Here is a 20853-nt window from a genome sequence, read left to right as displayed (position 1 = left end):
AGCCAAATATTGCAGTCAAGTGAAATTGGCATACATGCCCTTAGGTACAGGTACCTAGGAGGTACCTATTAGTTGCTCTAGAAATTTCTTTGATTTGAAAACGGATTCCAATCTAAGCGAAAAGCTGGGTTAGGAGAAGCTTCATCCGAGTCTTTGTTTGTGCTACATTCCAATGCGTACCATAGGTGCTTGTCTTTGAAACTCGAGCTAGCTTACCTATTGTCATTTATGAGTGAGAAATCCTTAGCGAAGATTCTCCCGTGTCATTTGTTGTTATTAGAATAAACAATACGAGCTTAGGTGCCTTTTCAGCCTAATGAAGTCAGCAGCTATGCGTAGCCAATCTGAGTACGACGTCACGTACCAAGAGAACGGTGCTGAAGATCAATTATCGGCTGTCTTACATAGCGCGATTCAATATGGAACCAATCTACAGAACTCGGTAAGCGTTGATAACACAACACATTCTTAAACGCGCGCCTACACCAGACTAATCTTATGCGGGGTCGCGTTTAGCTCGACGACATCAAAGACAATACTAGGCGGCTGTTCTGGTGGACCTCTACTCTCGTCTGTATCTGTCTCGGGCTCTTCCTCCTTGGCCAGCTTTTGCGCCTTCGTAAGGAGTTAATTAAACTAGTCCGGTACCAAGAACAGTTCCACCGGATGTGGTACGAAGACAGGGAAATAGAGATCGAAAGGATAGAGGAGCAGAGGCGGGAGAGACAGCTCGAGGAGCGAAGGAGACAGGCGCGCTACGCCGCGCGCGGCAGAGCTAGCAGCTCGGACGTCGGGAGGGATACGCGCAGAAGAACACCCATGGGGTCGCCCCGGCTAAACAGCATGGCAGAAGAGCCGTACGCGTCGACGTCGCAGTATCAGAGGCTCTCGCCGTTCGGATCCCAAGTCAACGCTGCGCTCGATACTGCCCCGCTTCAGGGGGTGGACCGTGACGAATGGGTGCGCAAGGTAGCGTCTATGACTCAGGGTTTAAGGCGGGAACATTACGAAAAGCGAAGTCAAGGAGAGGAGGATGGGGACGAGGAGGATAGTATTTATTCATGATCTTTTTTAGAGACATGGATTGTAGCGAAGGAACCCAGAACGGTATTGTTTAAGGCGCAGCATGGTCCGTACCTTAGGTTAGGCACAGGTAATTTACCTTACATTCTAGTAGGTTAGGAGGTACACAATTGAGATGATCATGATTTAACTCCGATATGTCCGTCACCAATTATCTACGCCTCAGTCTCATTGTTCATCCTGCGTGCGTTCTCATCCAATATTATACATTCAATATTATACATCTATCATCGGGCCAGGTCAGCTTTTATCGGCACATCACATAAGGTAGGTACCTAACCTAGACCTACCAAACCTAACCTACCCTATCAAATAGGTAAAATATGCCCTTCGAATTCGTCGACAATGCCATTCTTGATCGCCGCACGAGAAAGTTGATCCGTAGCCAGGCGGCGAAGGGTCGGAATGTCGGCAAAAAACACCCATCGCGGGGGAGAAGAGCCGCGATCAAGGCCAACATTGCTGAATCCCATTATAATAAGCCCAACGACTTCTTGGCCTTGCAGCCCCGTCATGCGGTGCTTCCTACTATAGAACGGCAGGTGGGCGACAGCTTGTCTGTCTTCTCATTACCGGTCGAGTCAACTCCCGGATCTAGAATTATTATTCAAAAAGGTAACATGATGTTTGAAACGTTACGTCCCTAACTTGATATATTGTATGAAATATCTCTTACAGTCGTCTAGCCCTCGCATTCCTTATGAGTATCCCTACTATGCCCAAGCTCGGGAGGGTCGTCGACTTCACAACAGCCGGGTCGATCTGGATCCAGTTCTGGTTTGTAGATGAAGCCTGTAATTTTCCCCCATCCATGAGCGCCCTGCACTTTGAAAACCAAGGCTGACAAGCCCGAAGATTTCCACTGCGCTATGGCGGCGTCCATCGCGGCTAAGAATATGTTAACTTCAAGTAGCGAGAATTACTCGGAAGGGCTGCGTCACCTATCACACAGCCTCCAGATAGTTAATCAGAGACTGTCTGGTGGAAAGGCATTATTAGACACGACTTTAGCGTCGGTAGTGGCCATGCTCCAGTACGAACGTATGTGTGGGCAGTATCAACAGAGCCTTATTCATTTCAGGGGGCTTCAGCGGATGGTCGAGCTTCGCGGTGGGATCTCGCAGCTTCGGAGGGATAAGCCGGAACTTGCTCAAAAGATATTCAGGTGAGAAATCTTATTACCATTGCTCATAGCGATCAGTTTCTAATTTCTATGCAGAGCCGACCTCGAATTTGCTATTTATTTAGGATCGCCTACGCTGTTTGGCGTCGACGAATTACCCGATACTGCTACTATAGACTGGCTTCGCGAAAGGTTTGGGGCGTCTCGAGTATCGGCGTTACTCGCGTCGCCCCTATTTATGCAGCTAAGTCCTGATATGCAGGAGATTTGGATAGATGTTATGAGCCACGCGTCGTTTCTTAATGAGAATGAGAATAATGGCATCAAGATGGATGGGTACAAGTACCATGACACCCTTATCCTCATTGGGTATCGACTTGTTCACATTAGACCCCTCGACAAAGGCCCAGGCATTAGTTTGGAGAATGACATACATACGGGACTGTTGATGCTTATGACTAATTTCTTCCTCTCTATTCTGCATCGAGTCCCTGATCTGCCTCTTCTTCGTCAGCGAATAGAAGCGCTTGTTCTAGAGAAACTTATAGGGGGCAAGGAAGAGGAGGAGGTTCTTCTCTGGATATTATTCATGGCGGGAATAACTATACCTGGCCTACCCGAGGACGAGCATTTTATGCGGAGGATAAGCGAAGTTACTATATCGTTAGATCTTCAGAGTTGGGACGACGTACGTCAAATACTCTCCAAGTTTCCATGGATCAAAGCCATTCATGAAAGGCCAGGAAACACGTTATGGAACCATCGAACTTTTAATTAAATATATTAATCAACCTTAGGTGGGCGTACGACTTTCCCACTACCCCTGCTAAACTCTGAAACGTCAAATCAATATGTACCTATGAATTTCATATAGCCATCCACCAATCAACTCTTTAAGGAGATGGGTCTTCTATCAAGTCAGCGATGTCTACATCTCAGTTAAGTTATGTCTAGAGAACTCCTACTCCATATCACCAAATCCCACACCCGATTACAGTATTTTGCTCAAACATCCAGGCTCGATCTTCTCCAGGACATTCGCTATCTCGTCCCAGATGATCTTCCCTTGTTTCTGTCCCTCCTCATCGCTCACCCAGGACGGTAGCTGGTGTCTTTATTGTATGTCAGCAAACTCCAGACTTACAGGGTGAAATTGATAGGCCTAGGTTAGTTAAGCACTTACTCCCTGATCTCGCAAACCGACAGGTAGCACCCATGGCTTTCCTTCCCAGCCACCGCGCCGTGTAGTAGCGTGCGACTGCCCATCTCGGGAGTCCTTCCTAGCACCAGGCCCATCCCGACGATCGGCAAGCGATTAAGAAATCTCCCGTGCCGGCTGAGCCCGGTTTTGCACAGGCCCGGGTTTACAAAGTTTACGGCGACTCCCGTTCTTTCTATCGGGACAAGCTTTGCGAAGTGACGGCCCGCAAATATCTGAATGAGTTTGCTCACGGGATATCTTAGGTAAATTCATATAAGTCGTTAGAAAGATTATATTATAACAGGTAATCATTTATGAAGATTGGGAATCTCTTACCTCGACCCCATATTGGCGTTGGTGGGGCTATTCATTTTCCTCAGGAAATCATCCTTTACCTTGTCGAACGGCTCCTTAAACGCAAAGCCAGCTGCGCTCACAACAATGCTCAAGTGAGACGTAGTGCCGAATTGCTTTGCCGTATCGCTCAATTTCGGGAGCAGGAGTACCGCCATGAGGAACGTGCTGAGGACATTAATCGTGATTGTCGTCTCGTATCCCTCCGCGATGGAAATCCTGTCGAGCGCGATGCTGGCGTTCTCAATCAGACCGTCGATACGATCCAACGACTCGGTAGCCTTCTTGGCGAAGTCCTTGACGGACTGGAAGTCTGCCAGGTCGACATGCCATACCTCCGCGACGCCACGGATTTTCGTCACGTTCTCGATCTCGGCCTTGACTGCTTCGCCTGCCTCGAGATTTCGGACCGCAATGATGACTTTCTTAGCCTTACAGCGAACTAGGTGCTTCGCGGCCTCGAGCCCCAGGCCAGTGTTGGACCCCGTTACGATATACGTTTTCCCACCGCAAGCCTCAGGCGTAACGTGGATAGGGAGGTTTGCCCGTTGCTCGGACACGAAGTCCCCGAAAGTCATGTTTGATATATATGGTTGAGAGAGAGTCTTAGCAGAATTACCTCAGGTACCTATTTAAGTTGTAGCTTAGAATATAATGATGGAAAATATTCAAGTGTAGGTGATATAAGGAAGCATATAGAATAAAGAGCACCTACCTAGGGACAGACTGGGACAAATAACCCATTTTATCATCTCACGACTCTGCGGACTTTGGGCATTTCAGCTCCCGTAAAGCCCGGGAAGGCCATATGGAAATTTCGGGCTTCATCTCTACGGCTACATTTTTCATCCATTAAATCAGTCTATCCGGCCTATTGCCTCCTTGAATAGGGTCATAAGGTGATGATGTGGAACCCAACGACGGTAGAGCCAATCAGAGAGCAGTTTCCTAATTAGGACAAAGACAACGAAGGCCCCCCTTCTGCGAACGAGTTGTGGTCAGTAGGGTCGGAGATAAGAGAATCCTGCGGAATTTTGCAAGTAGAATTCGGAGAGAATGCCATGATTCCGGGACAATATAGTATGTCGTGAGAGCCATTAGGACCGCGGATATCTGTCTCATAAGCCTAACCGTTGTTGCCTAGGCCTCGGTAGCAACTAAGGAGCGATTAGCACTTGATTAGAGAGCCAGAGATAATGGGAAGTTCCCAAAGCAGCTGAATGTGACGTGGTATCTGGCGTGGACTGAAGCTTGATAACTACTCCTAACGGAACTACCGTGTGGAAGTCGCAAGGGACAGATCGGGGATGCTCATAAAATGCGGTCGCGTATCGGTAACGGGTTTATGAGTAGAGGTTCGACTCATTGTGAAGAACTCTATTTTATAAAGCAGAATGACGTCTCAGCGTACCCAAATTAACTTATAGCAGGCGTTGTTAATACGATCATTTTCTGGTCGTTATAGCAACATCATGATCAACTGTTCTGGAACTTAGGACTCTCGATTGGGCGGGTACTCGAATAGGCGCGATAATAATCTGGTGTTGAATAGGGTAGATAAAGCAAATTACAATGGGGAATGATGAACTAGCTGTTCTAAGAGGCGCGAAAAGCTACCGCCTCCTTACATACCTCTTTGACTATTCACAAGTGAGTGAACAACCCCTCGCGCTGATTGCCTCATGCGTATAGTCTAGCGAAACTTGGGGTTCATACATCAAAGACCTCTTCGGCACAGAGTAACCGGTCTATGATATGTGGCTACCACGCACCAAGCTTGTGTAGTATATTCGCAAGTCTCTCCTTCTTGGGATGTATCGAGGATAGCCTATATTTTAAGTAGAATAAAATAGAATATTATCACATATCTAGGGGCGCCAATACCAAACATGCGTCGTTAGGTTCCCTTGCATATAGATAAGGCTGGTTTGAGGTTTACTAGAAGGTGGTATTCCTAATACTATGTGTCAGGTACGATTTGATACTGCGCTTAGTGGAGTGTCGTGATAGTGGGCGAGCCAACCCACCTAAGAACAATGCTGCAAAATTGGCAAGCATCGCGATTGGTATAATCCAGACCGCCACTATGTCAAGCTTCAGGAGAATGAGACCCCAGCTAAAGCTCTGGCTGAATGGTGAACGGGGCTGAGTATATCTGATACGAATGGGCCAGGAGCCCAACAATCGTGAATGATTCCCGAGATTTACATAGATCTCTTCTGGGGTAGCTCCTTGTTTAGGCACCTCGCTAGTTGCGCACGTTGATACTACTATGTGTGGTACTACGTGTGGAGTGTAAGAACACAATGCGTCTAGTGTAAGTCGGGTCGCCCGTAACGTCATTCCCACCTCGATCGATAGAAAAGACTATTCGGAACAAGTCCCAAAAGAGGGTCTTGTTGCGAATAAGAAGTTCTCGCCGATTGGCCAATTCTCTTAGTTTCATTATTCCAAGAAAACAGATCTCCCCAGGGGTTGTTTGAGCCACTGCGGCAGTGTCTCAACCTGGGAGCCTCAGCGGTTTCTTGGCAAACGGTAGTTGCGTTAAAAAGACTTGGCGATTAAAAGTTGTAAAAATCCGACGAACATTATGGAAACAAATTGGTTAAAAACCGAGTATAGCTTACCCTAGGTGTTTGATATACTGATGAAGAAAAAAGGGTTCGATAAGTGTATAAGGTACCTAACCTACCTCTAACCTAGGTAGCTTTAGCTAAAGGTCTCTTGCTTCTCCAAGAATGAAAACCTTCAACATTGTGTTAGGCATTGAAATGTATCGATATTAGACGCGATTCTAGAAAACTGTCAGACTTTGGCTTCTTTTTAGCGCCTTTAGGAAACTTATCGAGACCCGAAAATTTGAAACGATATAGCTTCACGCAGCTTTATACCAGGTAGCTTAGCCCCAATGAGTCTAAATTCTTATTTTGAAGCCGAGGGGTAGCTGAGACTGTTACCCAGGTAGATATGAAAAGTGGATGTATCTCAATGCTTTAATGCGATTGGCTCCAAGGCTTTTTCTATGCGTTTTGTCTATCGTTTCGAAAACTTCGGACGAGAGTATTGGGCTCAAAGTTAGCGGAATAGTTTGTGTTAGGTTAAGTTTAGGTAGGTTAGGCAGTGGCCTGTTTACAAACACACACTGCCAACTGCAGGCCGAATAATTCGTATCGAACAATTCACTACGGCCAAGATGGTGTATATAAGATTCAAGAGGAATCGCAGTTCGGAGATGATTCTACTCTCATCAGCACAACACCAAACCCTTCAACTTACTCCTTTTTCAATTCGCCCTTTTCTTCTAATTGTCTTGAGGACAGCCCTGGTGGCATATTTCAACATCATAATTTCTGTTTATAATCTCCCCAGTTGCGAAGATGCGTTATTCACTTATTGCTACTTCCGGCCTTCTCGCCACTGCCTATGGCCACGGACTAGTGACAAATATCAAGGGAGCAAATGGAGTGGTAATGCCTGGTCTCAGCGGTATGTTATGAGGCAGCCTGGTGATTCGAGATAGTGTATTTCGTACTGATTAAACATAGTTGCCGACGGCACGCCCCGGGATTGTACCACCAACCGCTGTGGGTCACAAGCCGATACCGCGATCATTAGGGACCGCGAAATAGCATCGGGCAAAGCAAGCGCCCTGGGCCGTACCCAAGGCAATGGACCTATCGACGCTGCCGTCATGATCCAGAACTTTATGGGTACAGGCGCTGCTCCGACCAACAACGGCTCTGCTGCCAGTACAGGCGTGGAGGACGATATTCCAGGAAACGTAGCGAAGAAAAGCACCCTTCTTCCTCGTGGGCTAGGCGATTTGCTTTCGGGGCTCACTGGTGGCCGTGCCGGTGGCAACAAAGCTAAAACCGGTCAGGGTAGCAAAAGCGAAACGCCTCAAGAAACGTTCGTCGCCGCCACTGCTGGCCAGGGTAGCACATCCGGACTCCCCACATGTGCTGACGACGGCTCCATCACTATGACATTCCGACAGATCAACCAGGATGGCGCTGGCCCGATCGAGGCGGCTGTTGACGGAACCTCGGGCGGCAAGGACCCGGACGCGTTCAAAACCGCCGAGGTGACGCAGGATGTACCGGGCGTGGGTTTCCTAGGACTATCGGCGGCCACCAACACCGACTTCCCCTTGACTGTGAAGATGCCCGAGGGAATGACGTGCGATGCTACCGTCGGGGATGCTCAGAACGTCTGCATTGTCCGAGTCCGAAACAACGCGATCGCGGGGCCGTTCGGAGGCTCGGCGGCTTTTACCCAGTCCCCTGCTGCGCGCAAGAGGGCAGTTGCTTACCGCTTGAAGAAGCGCAACAGCGTTCAGCAGAACCGCCGCCTTAGATAAACAGCACGGAAGGCTATCCCATATTATGCGAGATGATGATGGGTGTTGGAATTTTGATATACTTGTAAACTAGGTTCGGATTTTTGTTTGTCTTACCTTAGATAGGTACCTATTATATTATATATTATATAAACGCAAATACGCAAAAAGATACCTACCTCCTAGGGATGTATTATATGAACGCCAATATAGGAACCCTGATGATTTGGTATACCTGATGATTTGGTATAAGGGAACTTTCCCATCCATAAGTGACATTTACTAAAACATTTTATTAGTGGGGCAAATATTTAGGGCTATCGTCTTACTTTTACGGATTAGTGAGTTTTAGTTGACGTCAATGTATTCGGTCGTGTTCTGCACGAACCATCGCGTTGTCGCGTTGCGATCATGATGTAAAGTAAACTGTCGCGTCTTTTGCGTCTATATTTTGTATAACTTGTATAACAGGTACCTCGCTGTATCTAACCTAGACCTAATTCCCCAGTTCCATTTTGGCTTTCAACATATTAATATTATTTACTGCGACCTTCTATTAGGTACTTTCTAACATAACATATTAACGAGTCAAATTTCGAAAGATACCTTACATACCTACTCTAACCATGGTGAAAGTCAAACCTGCAGTAAGGCGTGCCTGTCATCTAATAGCATAATTTCTGATTTATTATTAACTGAAATTTAGTCGGCGAGGCCAGCGCTTCAAGATGCCAGCAATCAGGCAAACCAAGCCACCAACCCTCCTGCAGCGGATGCGAAGCCCGTCGAAAAGCCTGCTAAGACTACGACTGAAGCTCCTGCATCAGCCCCGAAGGCTAATGCCACCGCTGGCAAGAAACGCAAGTCGGAAACTTCCTTAGACGACGATATCGCTGCGTATAAGCAGGACCTTTCCCATATCTCAACTGAGGGTTTCTATATCGACATGAAATGCAACTAAGTAAGGAACATGATCAACAAGCTTCTGGACAACGGCATCATGAAGAAAGGCGAGTTTTGCAATGCTATTAAAGTCAGCCAGAAAAGCATGAACTTTTTCCTGTCTAAGAATGGAACTATGGATGGGGCCGGAAGTTGGGCTTACCAAAATGCTTGGAGCTGCACCAGCTCCATCTTCTACGCGGCTTACGTCTTCTTCGAGAAGAAGCGGATTGCCGAGGGCAAGCCGAAGAGCCAGCATCAACTCGCTATGGAGGAACTCTGGGCTGGGAGAGGAGGCTTTGATCGCGAACATGACGGACGCACCGGGTAAGTACCGATGTTTTTTTAAGACTCTAGATTTAGCACCTGATTTCCCTCACTGTCAGTCATTCGTGATGTTAACTTCGTTATAACAGCTACTTGGTTACGGCTGGCAAGTCACTTTACATGGACCAATATGGACTAATGCATACTTATTAAATGACGGTGGGTTCTCATTTTTTTTTCGGAGACGGGCGCGGTGCTATGCTGTATGGTAGCTGGGTTAAGGTTAGGTACGACTCTAGATTTGGGTTAGGTCCCCTTCTATATACTATGCATGATGGCAACATCGTTGTAAATTGAGATGAAATTTGATATGAAATGAGAAAGGGGCTAGCGGATCCCAAGGAAAGTCTGTGGTTGACGTGAATGATTGCTTCGGCAGAGAGCAGCCGGCGAGCCAAGTGAAAGACGCTGGGTTCAACACGGTTCTCCTTACATGTCTATATTGCATAGATTAGCGTGGTGCAGATCTATCATTTCGTCGTCGCACGAGAAACAAGGAAAGGTGCAATACCGAACCGCTGGTCCTTGCTAAACGGATAGGTATGCGTTTGCTACAGGTGCAAACAAGCTCTTCTCCACCTGTCATCATCTCATAGCTAAGGTTGTGTTTGATATCGAGCACACTATATCATCCAAGGATAATAGTGTTATGTCTAAGTCATAACTGAAGATGTCTAAAGATGCTCACTACCTACATAATAAGAGGTAGGTTCGCATCATAAAAGATTTATCTTTGGTACCTATCATCTAGAATCGTGCAGTCCTTGCATTAAAGCTTACGAGCCTGCGAATAACGTTTAAAGAATAAAATTGAACGGAAAACTGCAGAGCTGAAGGTAGTAGGAATTGCATTCGCTTACCTAGAGTAAAATTGTTTAAATCTAGATAAATACTAGCCAAGGACGGGGTGAGTCTAATCTAATGCTGTTCTAAAGTTAGCATAGTTTCTGTCCTGTCAGCTCTAAAAGGAAGGTCTGATTCTATATCTGGCTTACCGCGAATCCACCTACCTCATAACGCCGTCCGTAGTGGTATCAGCTACCCTCGAAGCGTAGTAGACTCGGGGTAACTCCTACGCTTTACAAGCCAAATAACGTAATACTTTTGATGGGCTAGATCATTAGAATATCGATCTGTTTTCGCCAAGTCGAAACTTTCCATAAAATCGACATCTGGTTAGATCTAAAAGCGAGATGTAGTTGCGCCGCGGGCTGACTTGAAGCTGACTTGAAGCTGACTTGGAACCGATTTGAGCTGATCGGGCGCAATGTTACCTCCTGCCCCTGACTGGATAATGTAGCTCACTGTTGTGGAAACGATAATTGGACAATCGTAATTATGGCCCTCATAGGGGAAAGGGCAATGCAGAAAGTCCCTCCATGAGGCGAAATGGTCATATTCAATTGCCGTAAGCCTTAAGTCTTAAGTATTAAGCCTTGAGGCCTTATATAAAGGTTCAAAGCTGAATCTCTTATTCGGCATCTTTGTAATCAAATATATCTGACACTATCACGAACCTTCAGCCCTCAAGAGCGCTGTGTCTGTTGTGACATTGTATATGAGTATTAGCGAACCCCCCCTAGGCCCTAGGTATTTCGCTGGCGTCATCATAAGATAGCTTCCCGATGCGAAGCTCGTATGCGGCCCTCCATGCTCAACAAGCCTTGCTAGAAATGTCGCTGGCGTCCAACCTAATGCTACGTCGAAAGTATATAACCTCACTCGCCGGTTTTGCACAATGCGAATATCATAGCGAGCCTTTTTGCTGACTGACTGAGTCCTGACACTGGCTCATCGTACCTGTATTATCCAGCTGGTTTTTTCCAACATGGCTATCCTTAAGCTTCTTGCTGTGGCTCTACTGGGGAGAGCTGCGTGTTTGAGCATCCCGTCCAGCACGGGGGCGTCTGAAGATCTCGCTAAAAGGGCTACCAGTTTCTGGTATGCTAACATGGACCACACAGGCCAGGCTCGCGGTTATGCGCCGGACCTAGGCGATGACTACAACTATCCCGTATATATCGCTGTTAAGCCAGGTGACGGCCCTGGAATTGCGGCGGCTATAAATGATGCGGGCAACGGAAAGAAGCGACATTCTCAATGGTTGGCATCTCAACCAAGGGTAGGTATATGTTATACTATGTCTGGTTCATCGTGCGCTAAGGTGTGATCCGCCTAGGTCGTCTATATCCCACCTGGAACATACGAAGTCAGCGAAACCATCCGCATGAACACCGATACTATTCTTATGGGCGATGCTACAAACGTAAGTGTATAAAGTTACCTCGTTTAGGTTATACTCGCTAACTTCAGTCAGCCACCTACAATCAAAGCCGCATCTGGCTTCTCGGGAGAACAGACCCTTCTGACCGGTAGGCCAACCTTGTCACCGAAGAGGGAATAAGAGAAACTTCTGACCGTATGTTGCAGGTCAGGATCCAGAAACTGGTGGGAGGGGGGAGCTTTCCTTCGCGGTTGGAGTAAAAAATATCATACTTGACACCACCAGCATCCCAAGGGGTAAGATTGTTTTAGCATCGCGAATAACATCTTGATCTACTCTTCTGACGATTGTTAGGTAATGAGTTCACTGCGCTCGATTGGTCAGTCGCTCAAGCAGCCCAGCTGCAGAATGTCAAAATTGTCATGGCTTCGTCTGTTAACGGTAAGGGACACACGGGTATCCAACTTGCGAGAGGCTCTACCCTTGGTCTAGCTGATGTTCGAGTCGAACGTGGGCAGGTAAGTAGCAAACACCCACCCTCCCCTTCTCCTTTTGGCATTGCGGAGGGGATACTGATGAAACCAAGAACGGTATTTGGCATAACGGCCATCAGCAAGCCCTCTACAAGAGTATTTATTTCTATCAGAACACAGTTGGTATGAAGATCAACGGCGGCAATACTATCAGCATTGTCGGCGCGACCTTCGATACTGTTGGAACCGCGGTCAACCACGACGGCGGAGCGCCGTGGATCGCGCTTGTTGACGCGAAATCAGTCAATTCCGGGGTAACCTTTGTAACTTCAGGTCAGTGATCGTCGCCTTCACTAATTGTTGACTCCACGGGGTCGACCCTCTTAATTTCTCCACTCGACCAGCCTGCAATGCCACGTTGTTCGAGACCTAAAATTTCCTTAGCGGTCCCTCCTCAAGAGTACCTACCTACACAGTGTTCGATTGAACGAGATACTGACAGGAAATTAATAGGATATCCATCATTCCTAATCGAGAACCTGGAGAAAGACACGAACTCGGATATTGCCCGTGTCCGGGGAGAAACAGCACTGGGTCCTAAGAGTCATGTGGACAACTATTCATACGGAAACACCGTGAACGGTAATCCCATCTACGGCCCAGTATCGTCGTCGTTGAAGCGACCCGCCGCTTTGGCGCCCAATGGCAGGTATCCAGTTATCCCCGCCCCCAACTACGCTAAGAATCCCGTGTCGGACTTTATCAACGTGAAGGACTCTGCCCAAAACGGCGGCCACAAAGTTCTGGGAGACAACACCAAGGACGAGTCCGAGGTGCTCAACCAAGTGCTGCAGTACGCGGCGGACCACAACAAGATTGCTTATTTCCCGTTCGGAAAGTACAGGATCGACGATACTCTAATCATACCGAAAGGCTCGCGCATCGTTGGCGAGGCTTGGGCTACGATCACTGGTAACGGCTCTAAGTTCAAAGACTCGACTAACCCGAGGCCGGTCGTCTCCGTCGGTAAAAATGGCGACGTTGGCACGGCCCAGATCCAAGATATGCGGTTCACCGTCTCCGATGTCCTTCCCGGCGCCATCATCGTACAATTTAATATCGCCGGCTCATCTCCCGGGGACGTAGGCTTGTGGAACTCGTTGATTACCGTCGGCGGCACACTCGGGGCTTCCGCACTAGCGGACGCTTGCAAGGACGCGGGCAACGAATGCCAAGCGGCTTTCCTGGGACTGCACTTCACGCCGAGCTCGTCGGTGTACGTGGAAAACGTGTGGAACTGGGTGGCCGACCACTTCACGGAGGGCGGGGGCGGGTGCAGCATCGCGGCGAAGGGCGGGGCGCTCGTGGAGTCGACGAAGGGCATCTGGCTGCACGCGCTGGGCAGCGAGCACTGGTGGCTGTACCAGCTGAACCTGCGGAACGCGAAGAACGTCCTGGTCACCTTGTTGCAGTCCGAGACCAACTACGACCAGGGCGACAACGCCCAGCAGACCCCGCCGGCCCCCTGGACCGCGGACGCGAAGAACTGGGGCGACCCGGACTTCTCCTGGTGCAACGGCGGCGACAAGAGGTGTCGCATGGGATTCGCCAATTACATCCAGGGCGGCTCCGATATATACACGTACGCGTCCGCGTCCTGGGCCTTCTTCAGCGGCCCGTCATACCAGGGATGCTCGGGAGATTGTCAGGGTAAGTTCATGAGTAGCACCAGCACCAGCACCAGCACCAGCAATTTTTTTTTTTTTAATTTCCTTTTCGTAATCTTCCTTGTCGTATCCGTTACTAATTTTTCCATTTTCGATTTACGACAGATTACATGCACTGGATCGCCCAGACGCCAGCAAACCTCAACGCGTACGGTATCTGCTCCAAGAGCACTCGTACGGCACTCCGGCTCGGAGACGGAACCAGCATCGCCACGCAGCCAAACTTCGAAGGGTCCTGGGGTAGTTTGGTGGGCCGTTACACGCCGTAGGACACGTAAGGGAAGACAGGCTTCGAGTTCCACGTGCATTGTATTCGTAATATCTAGATCTGCGTATGCAAGCCCTTGACCGCACATCATTCCACGTATATAGTTTAGTCCAAAAAGCATTAATATAAGCATGTGATAGCTCAAATATTTTTGTTTTCTTGCGTTGCAATGTTCGTCAGAATCCTTCGTATGCACAATGACTTCATTTTCATGTTGTTCAAGCTCATCTATGCGCCGCATGTCGCCAGTGGTTCGTATTAGTGTATATATGCCATGTGTGCCCCCTTTCTTTGGTCGTTGGTTAGGAACGAAGATCTATCTTCCGGCTTACTATAACAAGAAATTCGAGCAGCTGAAACTTGCTTATTATCTGTCCTAACAAACGCGAAATTTTTTTCGGGGCCAGATGATATTTCTTACCAATTTTTTCGACAGAAATCATGCCTTTCATTTCTTATCCTTACCTATTACTGGCTCATACGTTATGGATATTTTTGCGAACCTCGTAAATCTAGGTACCTAGTTAATTGCTATTGGTTATCCCTTTTCAACCTTCTTAGCTAATACCTCTGTGGAATCTATTTGTAATTATATGTCTTGCCCTAACTCGTTCCTGGCAAATAACAAGAGTCACGCAGCATGATGGACGCCGATCAGTATGAATTTAGTTCATGTTCGCAGGTCGACGCGAGATATCGGCCGGAGTAAATCGTGCTTTAGCCCCCATGCAGCCGCGCTGACCTACAGCCAGCCAGCCTTCGGGTCAATAAGCAGCGACACACATCTTCCTGTTCGAGTATGAGCAGGTTTATTTGTTAGTGTCTGAGAGGCAAGTGATTGCGAATTCCTGCCAACAACAAATTTCTCACGAGAATTCTCCTCAGCTCTCATTCATGTGACGCATTCGGGAATTTTTACACTACCTAGCTGTATCACCTGGGGATTCGTGCAGGATATGCTATCCGCGCTGCATCTTTCTAATGAGGTAAGACCTTGGAATATCTCACCGAGCCCTGGCCGGGTAATAGGTAGGGTTATTAGATGGCGATAGTGGACCCTGAAGGAGGGAGGACGCTGAATATGGCTGAATATGGCTGGATATGGCGCGTGTAGTGGAAATAAACCTCCACTAAATCATCCACAATGGAGCCCCACGTAAAGTCACGGTGTACGGTTATGGGACGGGGGCCTCCATGCCCTAGCCGGCCTGGGTACCTTGCCAATTCCTGGGTTTTTGGGACTCGAGGAGAAGAAAAAAAGCTTGGGGTTAACCCCATGGAGTAAACGACCCATCGAGGGGAAAAGGCCATTCCTGACCCCCGCGTAAAATTTGGAGATTTGAAGGATTCAAGGATACGGTAGCGGCAATGGTCGGTGACGATCAGACATCTGATTGATCGGTTCTACTTACTTAGGAAAGCCGAATCCGCCACAGAGTCGTACAAGTTTATCAAGTTGATACATATTTGTTAGTACGTATAATCATACTTACCGACTAGGTACCTGAGGTAGTTACCTGGTATAATACCAAGTATATAATCGTTCCTGTGCCAGCCAGCAGCCAGGATCCCACGCACACTTCTTTATTACTTATTGTTGAAAGCCACGACGTCTTGCTTTCTTTGATGACGTAGGGATTCCATCATTTACGTATTCATAATAAAAGAATAAAAAAAATTAAAGGACAATCGAGTATATCGTATGTGACGTTCTTCGAATGCCACAACATCGTTTGGGCTACAAAGCTTTCTCGGCGAATTTTGCTGAATTAAATTATAATTGGCCCAACTAGGTGAAGGGACTTGGAGAGACTGGAGAGAGACTAAACGCAGTGAGGACTAGGCAAGCCATTCCGCTAACCTTGCATGCCTTACATGGGGGGATTGCCGCTGGACCCCTGAATCCAACCAGTCAGCTTAGCCCAATGCGAAATCTTACTTTGGGCATCCTCTTAGCCGAACCGAGGGAATAATGGGACAATGCCGGACAATGCCAGAACGTACTGAAATATGACCTCATCTCTTCGGGTCGTCATACCCTGACAGGTGTGAAGCATGAAGCATGCCTGACACAGAAAGCAGCCGTACCTGACCTGTAGACTTGTAAGGGAAAAAAAAACTAAAAACTCGACCCCACCAACAAGCATTTTAAACAAGAGCAGCCAAAAGGGAAACCTTTGAGGGATCGGCACGATCAGCGTTTGGTTCGGCCCCGGTCCAACAAGCATGCAGGGCCTTGCAGAGTTGTAGTTCCAACTGTTAACGCCGGGGGCAAAGCTTGGTTCAAGATCCAGGATGAGTCTGAGAACCAGCCTTAGTGCCACCTTGGTAGGTGTAGTGATTAAGTACCTTAAGTAGCTCCGTGCAAAAGTTCAACTTAGCGTGGTTTGTTGCGTTCGTTCCACCTCTCAGGAGCCTTTTTGGCTTTGTCTGCATACAGTGTCTGCGTGTGTGTATATGTCTTGTATCGGTCTGTATAGACTATAGACTGTATAGGCCGTATATAGACCCGCATGGCCTTTGTCAGCAGCAAACCGGGCTCGTTTCTCCATCATTATATGAGGGTCAGGCCCGCCCTTCTCCGGACTCCCCAGGTCTTGCTCCCACACCTCCATACGTCCCCTCAATCTGGTACTAGATTGAAAATCCGGAGTCGGTCAAATTTCACCCCTCATTTTCGCCGAGGCCATTTCAGAGTGGTATTTTTCACAGAGATCAAAGGGATCTTTGTTAGATCTGCCTGCATATTCGTGAACCGTCGGGAAGTTCACCACACTGCGTGGCTCCGTTACTAAATTCCCGGAGCGTGTAATTCAACATGGCGGAGGGCACAACGCCAACGTACATGGGCCTTCAGGGCCGGTCGCTGTCCATGATGGTCAGCACGGTAGCCACCACCGGATTTTTGTTGTTCGGATACGACCAAGGAGTGTATGTTGTGATACCATCAAAATCCCCCACGATTCCCGATACTCGTTTGCGCACGGCGCGCATCAGACCCCCAATAACAAATCCAGTAAAAATTCAGAATTATTGACCATGTTTTAGGATGAGCGGTATTATTGGATCACCCCATTTTGCGAATGTCTTCACAGAAGTCAAAGATAATCCGACTATGCAAGGTCTTGTCACTGCCATTTACGAGATCGGTTGCCTTATAGGCGCCATATTCATTCTCGGAGTCGGCGATTTACTCGGCAGAAGGAAGGCAATGATACTGGGAGGATTTATTATGATCATCGGCGCCACAATTCAAGTGACATCCTTCCCGAACCACCAACCGCTGGCTCAGTTTATTATCGGCAGAGTCGTTACCGGTGTCGGCAACGGTATCAACACCTCCACTATTCCCACTTATCAAGGTATGTAACTTCCAACGATGCTGCTACACCAGCACCAACATTTTTGGTTCTAACGCTTCGCTTCTGTAGCTGAATGCAGTAGAACCTCAAACAGAGGTCTGCTCATCTGCATTGAAGGCGGTATCATCGCTTTCGGTACTGTGATCGCATATTGGATAGATTATGGCTGTAGCTATGGTAGCGAAGACCTTTCATGGCGTTTCCCTATCGCCTTCCAAATCATTTTCGGTCTCTTCGTCTGCATTTCCATGATTTTCCTACCCGAAAGTCCGCGTTGGCTCCTCACCCACGAACGATATGAGGACGCCGAGCACGTTATTTCGGCCTTGCGAGGTTACCAGATTGGCAGCGAGGAGACTCACACAGAACGAGACATCATTTTGGACTCCATCCGTGCCAGCGGTTTCTCCGGCCAGAAGAGCACCCCTGTCAAAGCCCTCTTCACTGGTGGCAAGACTCAGCATTTCCGACGTATGTTGCTCGGCTCTAGCAGTCAGCTGATGCAGCAAATTGGCGGTTGCAACGCAGTCATTTACTACTTCCCTATTCTGTTCGAACAGAGCATTACCCCGGGCGATGGAAACATGGCATTGCTCATGGGTGGTGTGAACATGATCGTTTATGCAATTTTCGCTACAACCTCCTGGTTTATCATTGAGCGTGTTGGGCGACGAAAGTTATTCCTCTACGGAACTGTCGGACAATGCTTGTCTATGGTTCTCACCTTCGCTTGTCTTATTCCCGGTCCTCATATTCCTGGTCAAGCCTCGAACGCAGCCAAGGGTGCAGCCGTTGGTCTTTTCGTAAGTTTCCTGTTTAGACATATTCTGTGAATGATATAAGAGACACTAACCCGGTCGACAGACATACATTGCCTCATTTGGCGCCACATGGCTCCCGCTTCCTTGGTTGTACCCTGCTGAGATCAACCCGATCAAGACTCGCGCAAAGGCGAACGCTACTTCAACTTGCACGAACTGGCTCTTCAACTGTACGTACCATTTTGTTATTTTTGATCGTTGTGAGACTGTCTTGTCGCCCGAATAACTACCGGGTCGGGTAAAGCTTGTCGATTGCTCGCGATACCAACTTCTCTTTCCCTTCCTACGAGTGTCAGTAGTTAACATGGAATTGCAGTCCTTATCGTCATGGTCACGCCCGTTATGATCAGCAACATCGGTTGGGGCACGTATCTGTTCTTTGCTGTTGTCAATGCCTGCTTCTTGCCTATCATCTGGTTCTTCTACCCCGAAACAGCCCGACGATCACTTGAGGAGATTGATATCATCTTCGCTAAGGGATTCGTGGAGAAAAAGTCTTACGTGAAAGCTGCGGAGGAGCTACCCTTACTTACTCCTGAGGAGGTCGAGCAAGAAGCGCTTAAGTACGGACTCATTGATGTCGCTGCTAGAGGTGCTGCCCGTGCTGCCGGTCCTGCTGGTGTCGTTCATGAGAAGGCTTTTAGCGAGAAGAGCGGCGAGAAGAGTGATGAGGCTGGAAGTCGTGAGGAGATTGAGAACTAAAGATTCATTGACTCGTGGTAGTACTTCTAGTTGGTACAATTAATACGGCCAACCATGACTAAATCCCGGGTGTTTATATTATTTGATGCTTCAATCGACGAAGCTCTCTGGGGCTTGAGTTTTCCCTAGACCAATTCGGATAGTAGATTCGGTTAGATAGACCTGGATCAGACCAGAACTAGATTTCATAGATCTACACTTACTTATACGGGGGGTTGCAGTCACTGGATACCCATATTGCTACAACGAAGAATGTTGATAGTCAATACATTCTTTATCACACCCTAGAATACGATAAGCAGAATGATTTTCGATTGTGAAATGCGCCGAATGTATTAATATCAAGGTAGTCAGGGTAAAGCTTTTATTTCATTCTTGTTTTTCGATTTGGGGAGGGAGGAGGGAAAGGGGGGTTCTTCATTATCGTTGTCACTGTCTGCGACGAAAATGCTCATCTCACGATATCATGCAGGAGTTAGCTGATATGGACTTACTTGATACTTCTCAAATCGTTAGCAAAGAAGATTTAAAGAAGCGTTTTGTTTTTGTTGGAACGTGAATCCTCATAAATGGACAAATTGCAACTCCTTATCTGTATAGATGATAAGACTGGTGCCGTGAATAATAGGAGACCAAGGTGGTTTAAGAGGCCGGGAGGTAGAATGGAAGACAAATTAGACTCGCTTGTGGTAGAGAAATGCACACCTTCCATGAAATTTCGGTTAAAGCCGATTTAGGGCTTAAATGTAGAATAAAGCAAGTAAAAAAGATGAAGTTGTTAAAATTATTATTTTTTTTTTCAAACATCGCTCGATTCCAAAATGGGGAGTGGTACTAACAGCTGACAGAGTGAATTACAGTATGCGTCAAATGCTACCAGCTGTTAGCAGCTGATGACACACTTGGCCTAGTGAAGTTAAAACGCCGCTAAAACAACTTCACAGGTCACGGTCCTAAACGAACCAGAAATTTACATGTAAGGTACCTATGTACCTATAGAGACATACATAGGAGGTACCTACCTAAAGTCTGGAAGAGAAGTGGAAGGGGAAGGGGAAGGAGTGATGTACTAGATTCGAATAAGCTGATCTTGTTTTAGTGGACAATTTCTTAGGAAAATCGAAAATGCAAGTACGTTTCCAATCCGGCCTCTCAGGGGAAAACACCAAAGATGGTAAATACCTCTTACGATATTGTTGAAACAATACCACACACTCCTCCTTCAAAGTCCTTAAGCACCTAAGGCGCAATGCTATAGATTTGCTACCTTGGCAAATATATTATTTTTTTAAAAAATAAGGGAAAAGAGGAAAGAGAAATTCCTCCTCAGAGCCCCTGAATATTTCTGTCTCCTGCAACTGGCAAGGGCCGAGCCTAATCAACAGCTGTTAAAATTTATCTATCATCTACTGTAATAATTATTCCTATGTTTGTCTAGTATAAGCCATGTACATGTGATTCCACAATGTATTTATCCGTCTAGATAGTGTGACCGCTCTTCAATGCCTTACCCGATGTGTTGGTATGGCAGTACTTCTGTCAACTCGATTTGTATACCAGAAACCTATTCAGCCTTGACCTCCTCGCTCCAGAGCTGGGTTGTAAAACTAGTATTGGTCTTTGTATCCAATGTCCTCTTTCCTTCTTGGGTCAGCGTCTTGTCTTAACGAAGATTCACCCTTTGGAATAATACAGCAATCTTTTCAGTCACCTGTACATCCTGATGTATTCGCATGTAGACAGAATCATTAGATACCTACCTCGGTGGCATTATAGAGGAGGAAATATACTTGCCATTGAAGTCACTCTAACCCTTTACATTGGTTGTTGAACCAGACGTGTACCTTCCATCAACTAATTCCTGCTACAATTTTGTTGAGTTCATCCAATGAGCATGTAACTCCCTC

General features: G+C 47.3%; 8 protein-coding genes across 8 annotated transcripts; 7 read left to right on the top strand and 1 right to left on the bottom strand.

The window, feature by feature from the left end:
* Positions 1-216: 216 nt before the first annotated feature.
* On the top strand, positions 217-1207 carry F4812DRAFT_422510 (uncharacterized protein). The gene is made up of 2 exons (XM_047933656.1): positions 217-442; positions 517-1207. The coding sequence occupies exons 1-2, from the start codon at positions 317-319 to the stop codon at positions 1063-1065; spliced, it is 675 nt and encodes a 224-aa protein (XP_047791562.1). The 5' UTR covers positions 217-316; the 3' UTR covers positions 1066-1207.
* A 72-nt stretch (positions 1208-1279) lies between these two features.
* On the top strand, positions 1280-3068 carry F4812DRAFT_323434 (uncharacterized protein). The gene is made up of 4 exons (XM_047931479.1): positions 1280-1698; positions 1770-1877; positions 1939-2248; positions 2303-3068. Exons 1-4 carry the CDS (start codon positions 1407-1409, stop codon positions 2982-2984), a joined length of 1392 nt encoding a protein of 463 aa, XP_047791561.1. The 5' UTR covers positions 1280-1406; the 3' UTR covers positions 2985-3068.
* A 129-nt stretch (positions 3069-3197) lies between these two features.
* Positions 3198-4339, bottom strand: F4812DRAFT_457784 (putative short-chain dehydrogenase/reductase family protein; the record flags this gene model as incomplete). Its single annotated transcript, XM_047937240.1, has 3 exons — positions 3198-3318; positions 3390-3665; positions 3744-4339. 3 exons carry the CDS (start codon positions 4337-4339, stop codon positions 3198-3200), a joined length of 993 nt encoding a protein of 330 aa, XP_047791560.1.
* Positions 4340-7032: 2693 nt separating this feature from the next.
* Positions 7033-8180, top strand: F4812DRAFT_323440 (uncharacterized protein). Its single transcript, XM_047931480.1, has 2 exons — positions 7033-7247; positions 7307-8180. Exons 1-2 carry the CDS (start codon positions 7139-7141, stop codon positions 8119-8121), a joined length of 924 nt encoding a protein of 307 aa, XP_047791559.1. The 5' UTR covers positions 7033-7138; the 3' UTR covers positions 8122-8180.
* A 546-nt stretch (positions 8181-8726) lies between these two features.
* Positions 8727-9061, top strand: F4812DRAFT_457782 (uncharacterized protein; the record flags this gene model as incomplete). The annotated part of the gene is made up of 2 exons (XM_047937239.1): positions 8727-8747; positions 8807-9061. 2 exons carry the CDS (start codon positions 8727-8729, stop codon positions 9059-9061), a joined length of 276 nt encoding a protein of 91 aa, XP_047791558.1.
* Positions 9062-9100: 39 nt separating this feature from the next.
* On the top strand, positions 9101-9522 carry F4812DRAFT_457781 (uncharacterized protein; the record flags this gene model as incomplete). The annotated part of the gene is made up of 2 exons (XM_047937238.1): positions 9101-9369; positions 9459-9522. 2 exons carry the CDS (start codon positions 9101-9103, stop codon positions 9520-9522), a joined length of 333 nt encoding a protein of 110 aa, XP_047791557.1.
* Positions 9523-11197: 1675 nt separating this feature from the next.
* F4812DRAFT_450499 (glycoside hydrolase family 55 protein) lies at positions 11198-14062 on the top strand (the record flags this gene model as incomplete). Its single annotated transcript, XM_047936097.1, has 8 exons — positions 11198-11491; positions 11549-11635; positions 11687-11741; positions 11800-11889; positions 11948-12111; positions 12180-12399; positions 12580-13776; positions 13899-14062. The coding sequence occupies 8 exons, from the start codon at positions 11198-11200 to the stop codon at positions 14060-14062; spliced, it is 2271 nt and encodes a 756-aa protein (XP_047791556.1).
* Positions 14063-16355: 2293 nt separating this feature from the next.
* On the top strand, positions 16356-19372 carry F4812DRAFT_422445 (general substrate transporter). The gene is made up of 5 exons (XM_047933655.1): positions 16356-16992; positions 17110-17423; positions 17493-18226; positions 18288-18414; positions 18561-19372. The coding sequence occupies exons 1-5, from the start codon at positions 16880-16882 to the stop codon at positions 18944-18946; spliced, it is 1674 nt and encodes a 557-aa protein (XP_047791555.1). The 5' UTR covers positions 16356-16879; the 3' UTR covers positions 18947-19372.
* The last annotated feature ends 1481 nt before the right edge of the window (positions 19373-20853 follow it).

This window comes from Daldinia caldariorum (assembly GCF_022478825.1).
Source record: "Daldinia caldariorum strain CBS 122874 unplaced genomic scaffold F4812scaffold_5, whole genome shotgun sequence".
Taxonomy (NCBI): domain Eukaryota; kingdom Fungi; phylum Ascomycota; class Sordariomycetes; order Xylariales; family Hypoxylaceae; genus Daldinia; species Daldinia caldariorum.
The sequence above is the reverse complement of the archived record's forward strand: the minus strand, read 5'-3'. Positions and strand labels throughout refer to the sequence as shown.

Bases quoted from the DNA above. Each gene is read 5' to 3' on its own strand.
- F4812DRAFT_323440 (XM_047931480.1), top strand. From the start codon at position 7,139: ATGCGTTATTCACTTATTGCTACTTCCGGCCTTCTCGCCACTGCCTAT. The intron at 7,248-7,306 runs GTATGTTATGAG...GATTAAACATAG, and splicing joins GGTAATGCCTGGTCTCAGCG to TTGCCGACGGCACGCCCCGG.
- F4812DRAFT_323434 (XM_047931479.1), top strand. From the start codon at position 1,407: ATGCCCTTCGAATTCGTCGACAATGCCATTCTTGATCGCCGCACGAGA. The intron at 1,699-1,769 runs GTAACATGATGT...ACAGTCGTCTAG, and splicing joins TAGAATTATTATTCAAAAAG to CCCTCGCATTCCTTATGAGT. The intron at 2,249-2,302 runs GTGAGAAATCTT...ATTTCTATGCAG, and splicing joins CTTGCTCAAAAGATATTCAG to AGCCGACCTCGAATTTGCTA.
- F4812DRAFT_422510 (XM_047933656.1), top strand. From the start codon at position 317: ATGAAGTCAGCAGCTATGCGTAGCCAATCTGAGTACGACGTCACGTAC. The intron at 443-516 runs GTAAGCGTTGAT...GGTCGCGTTTAG, and splicing joins GAACCAATCTACAGAACTCG to CTCGACGACATCAAAGACAA.
- F4812DRAFT_422445 (XM_047933655.1), top strand. From the start codon at position 16,880: ATGGCGGAGGGCACAACGCCAACGTACATGGGCCTTCAGGGCCGGTCG. The intron at 17,424-17,492 runs GTATGTAACTTC...TCGCTTCTGTAG, and splicing joins CACTATTCCCACTTATCAAG to CTGAATGCAGTAGAACCTCA. The intron at 18,415-18,560 runs GTACGTACCATT...ATGGAATTGCAG, and splicing joins CACGAACTGGCTCTTCAACT to TCCTTATCGTCATGGTCACG.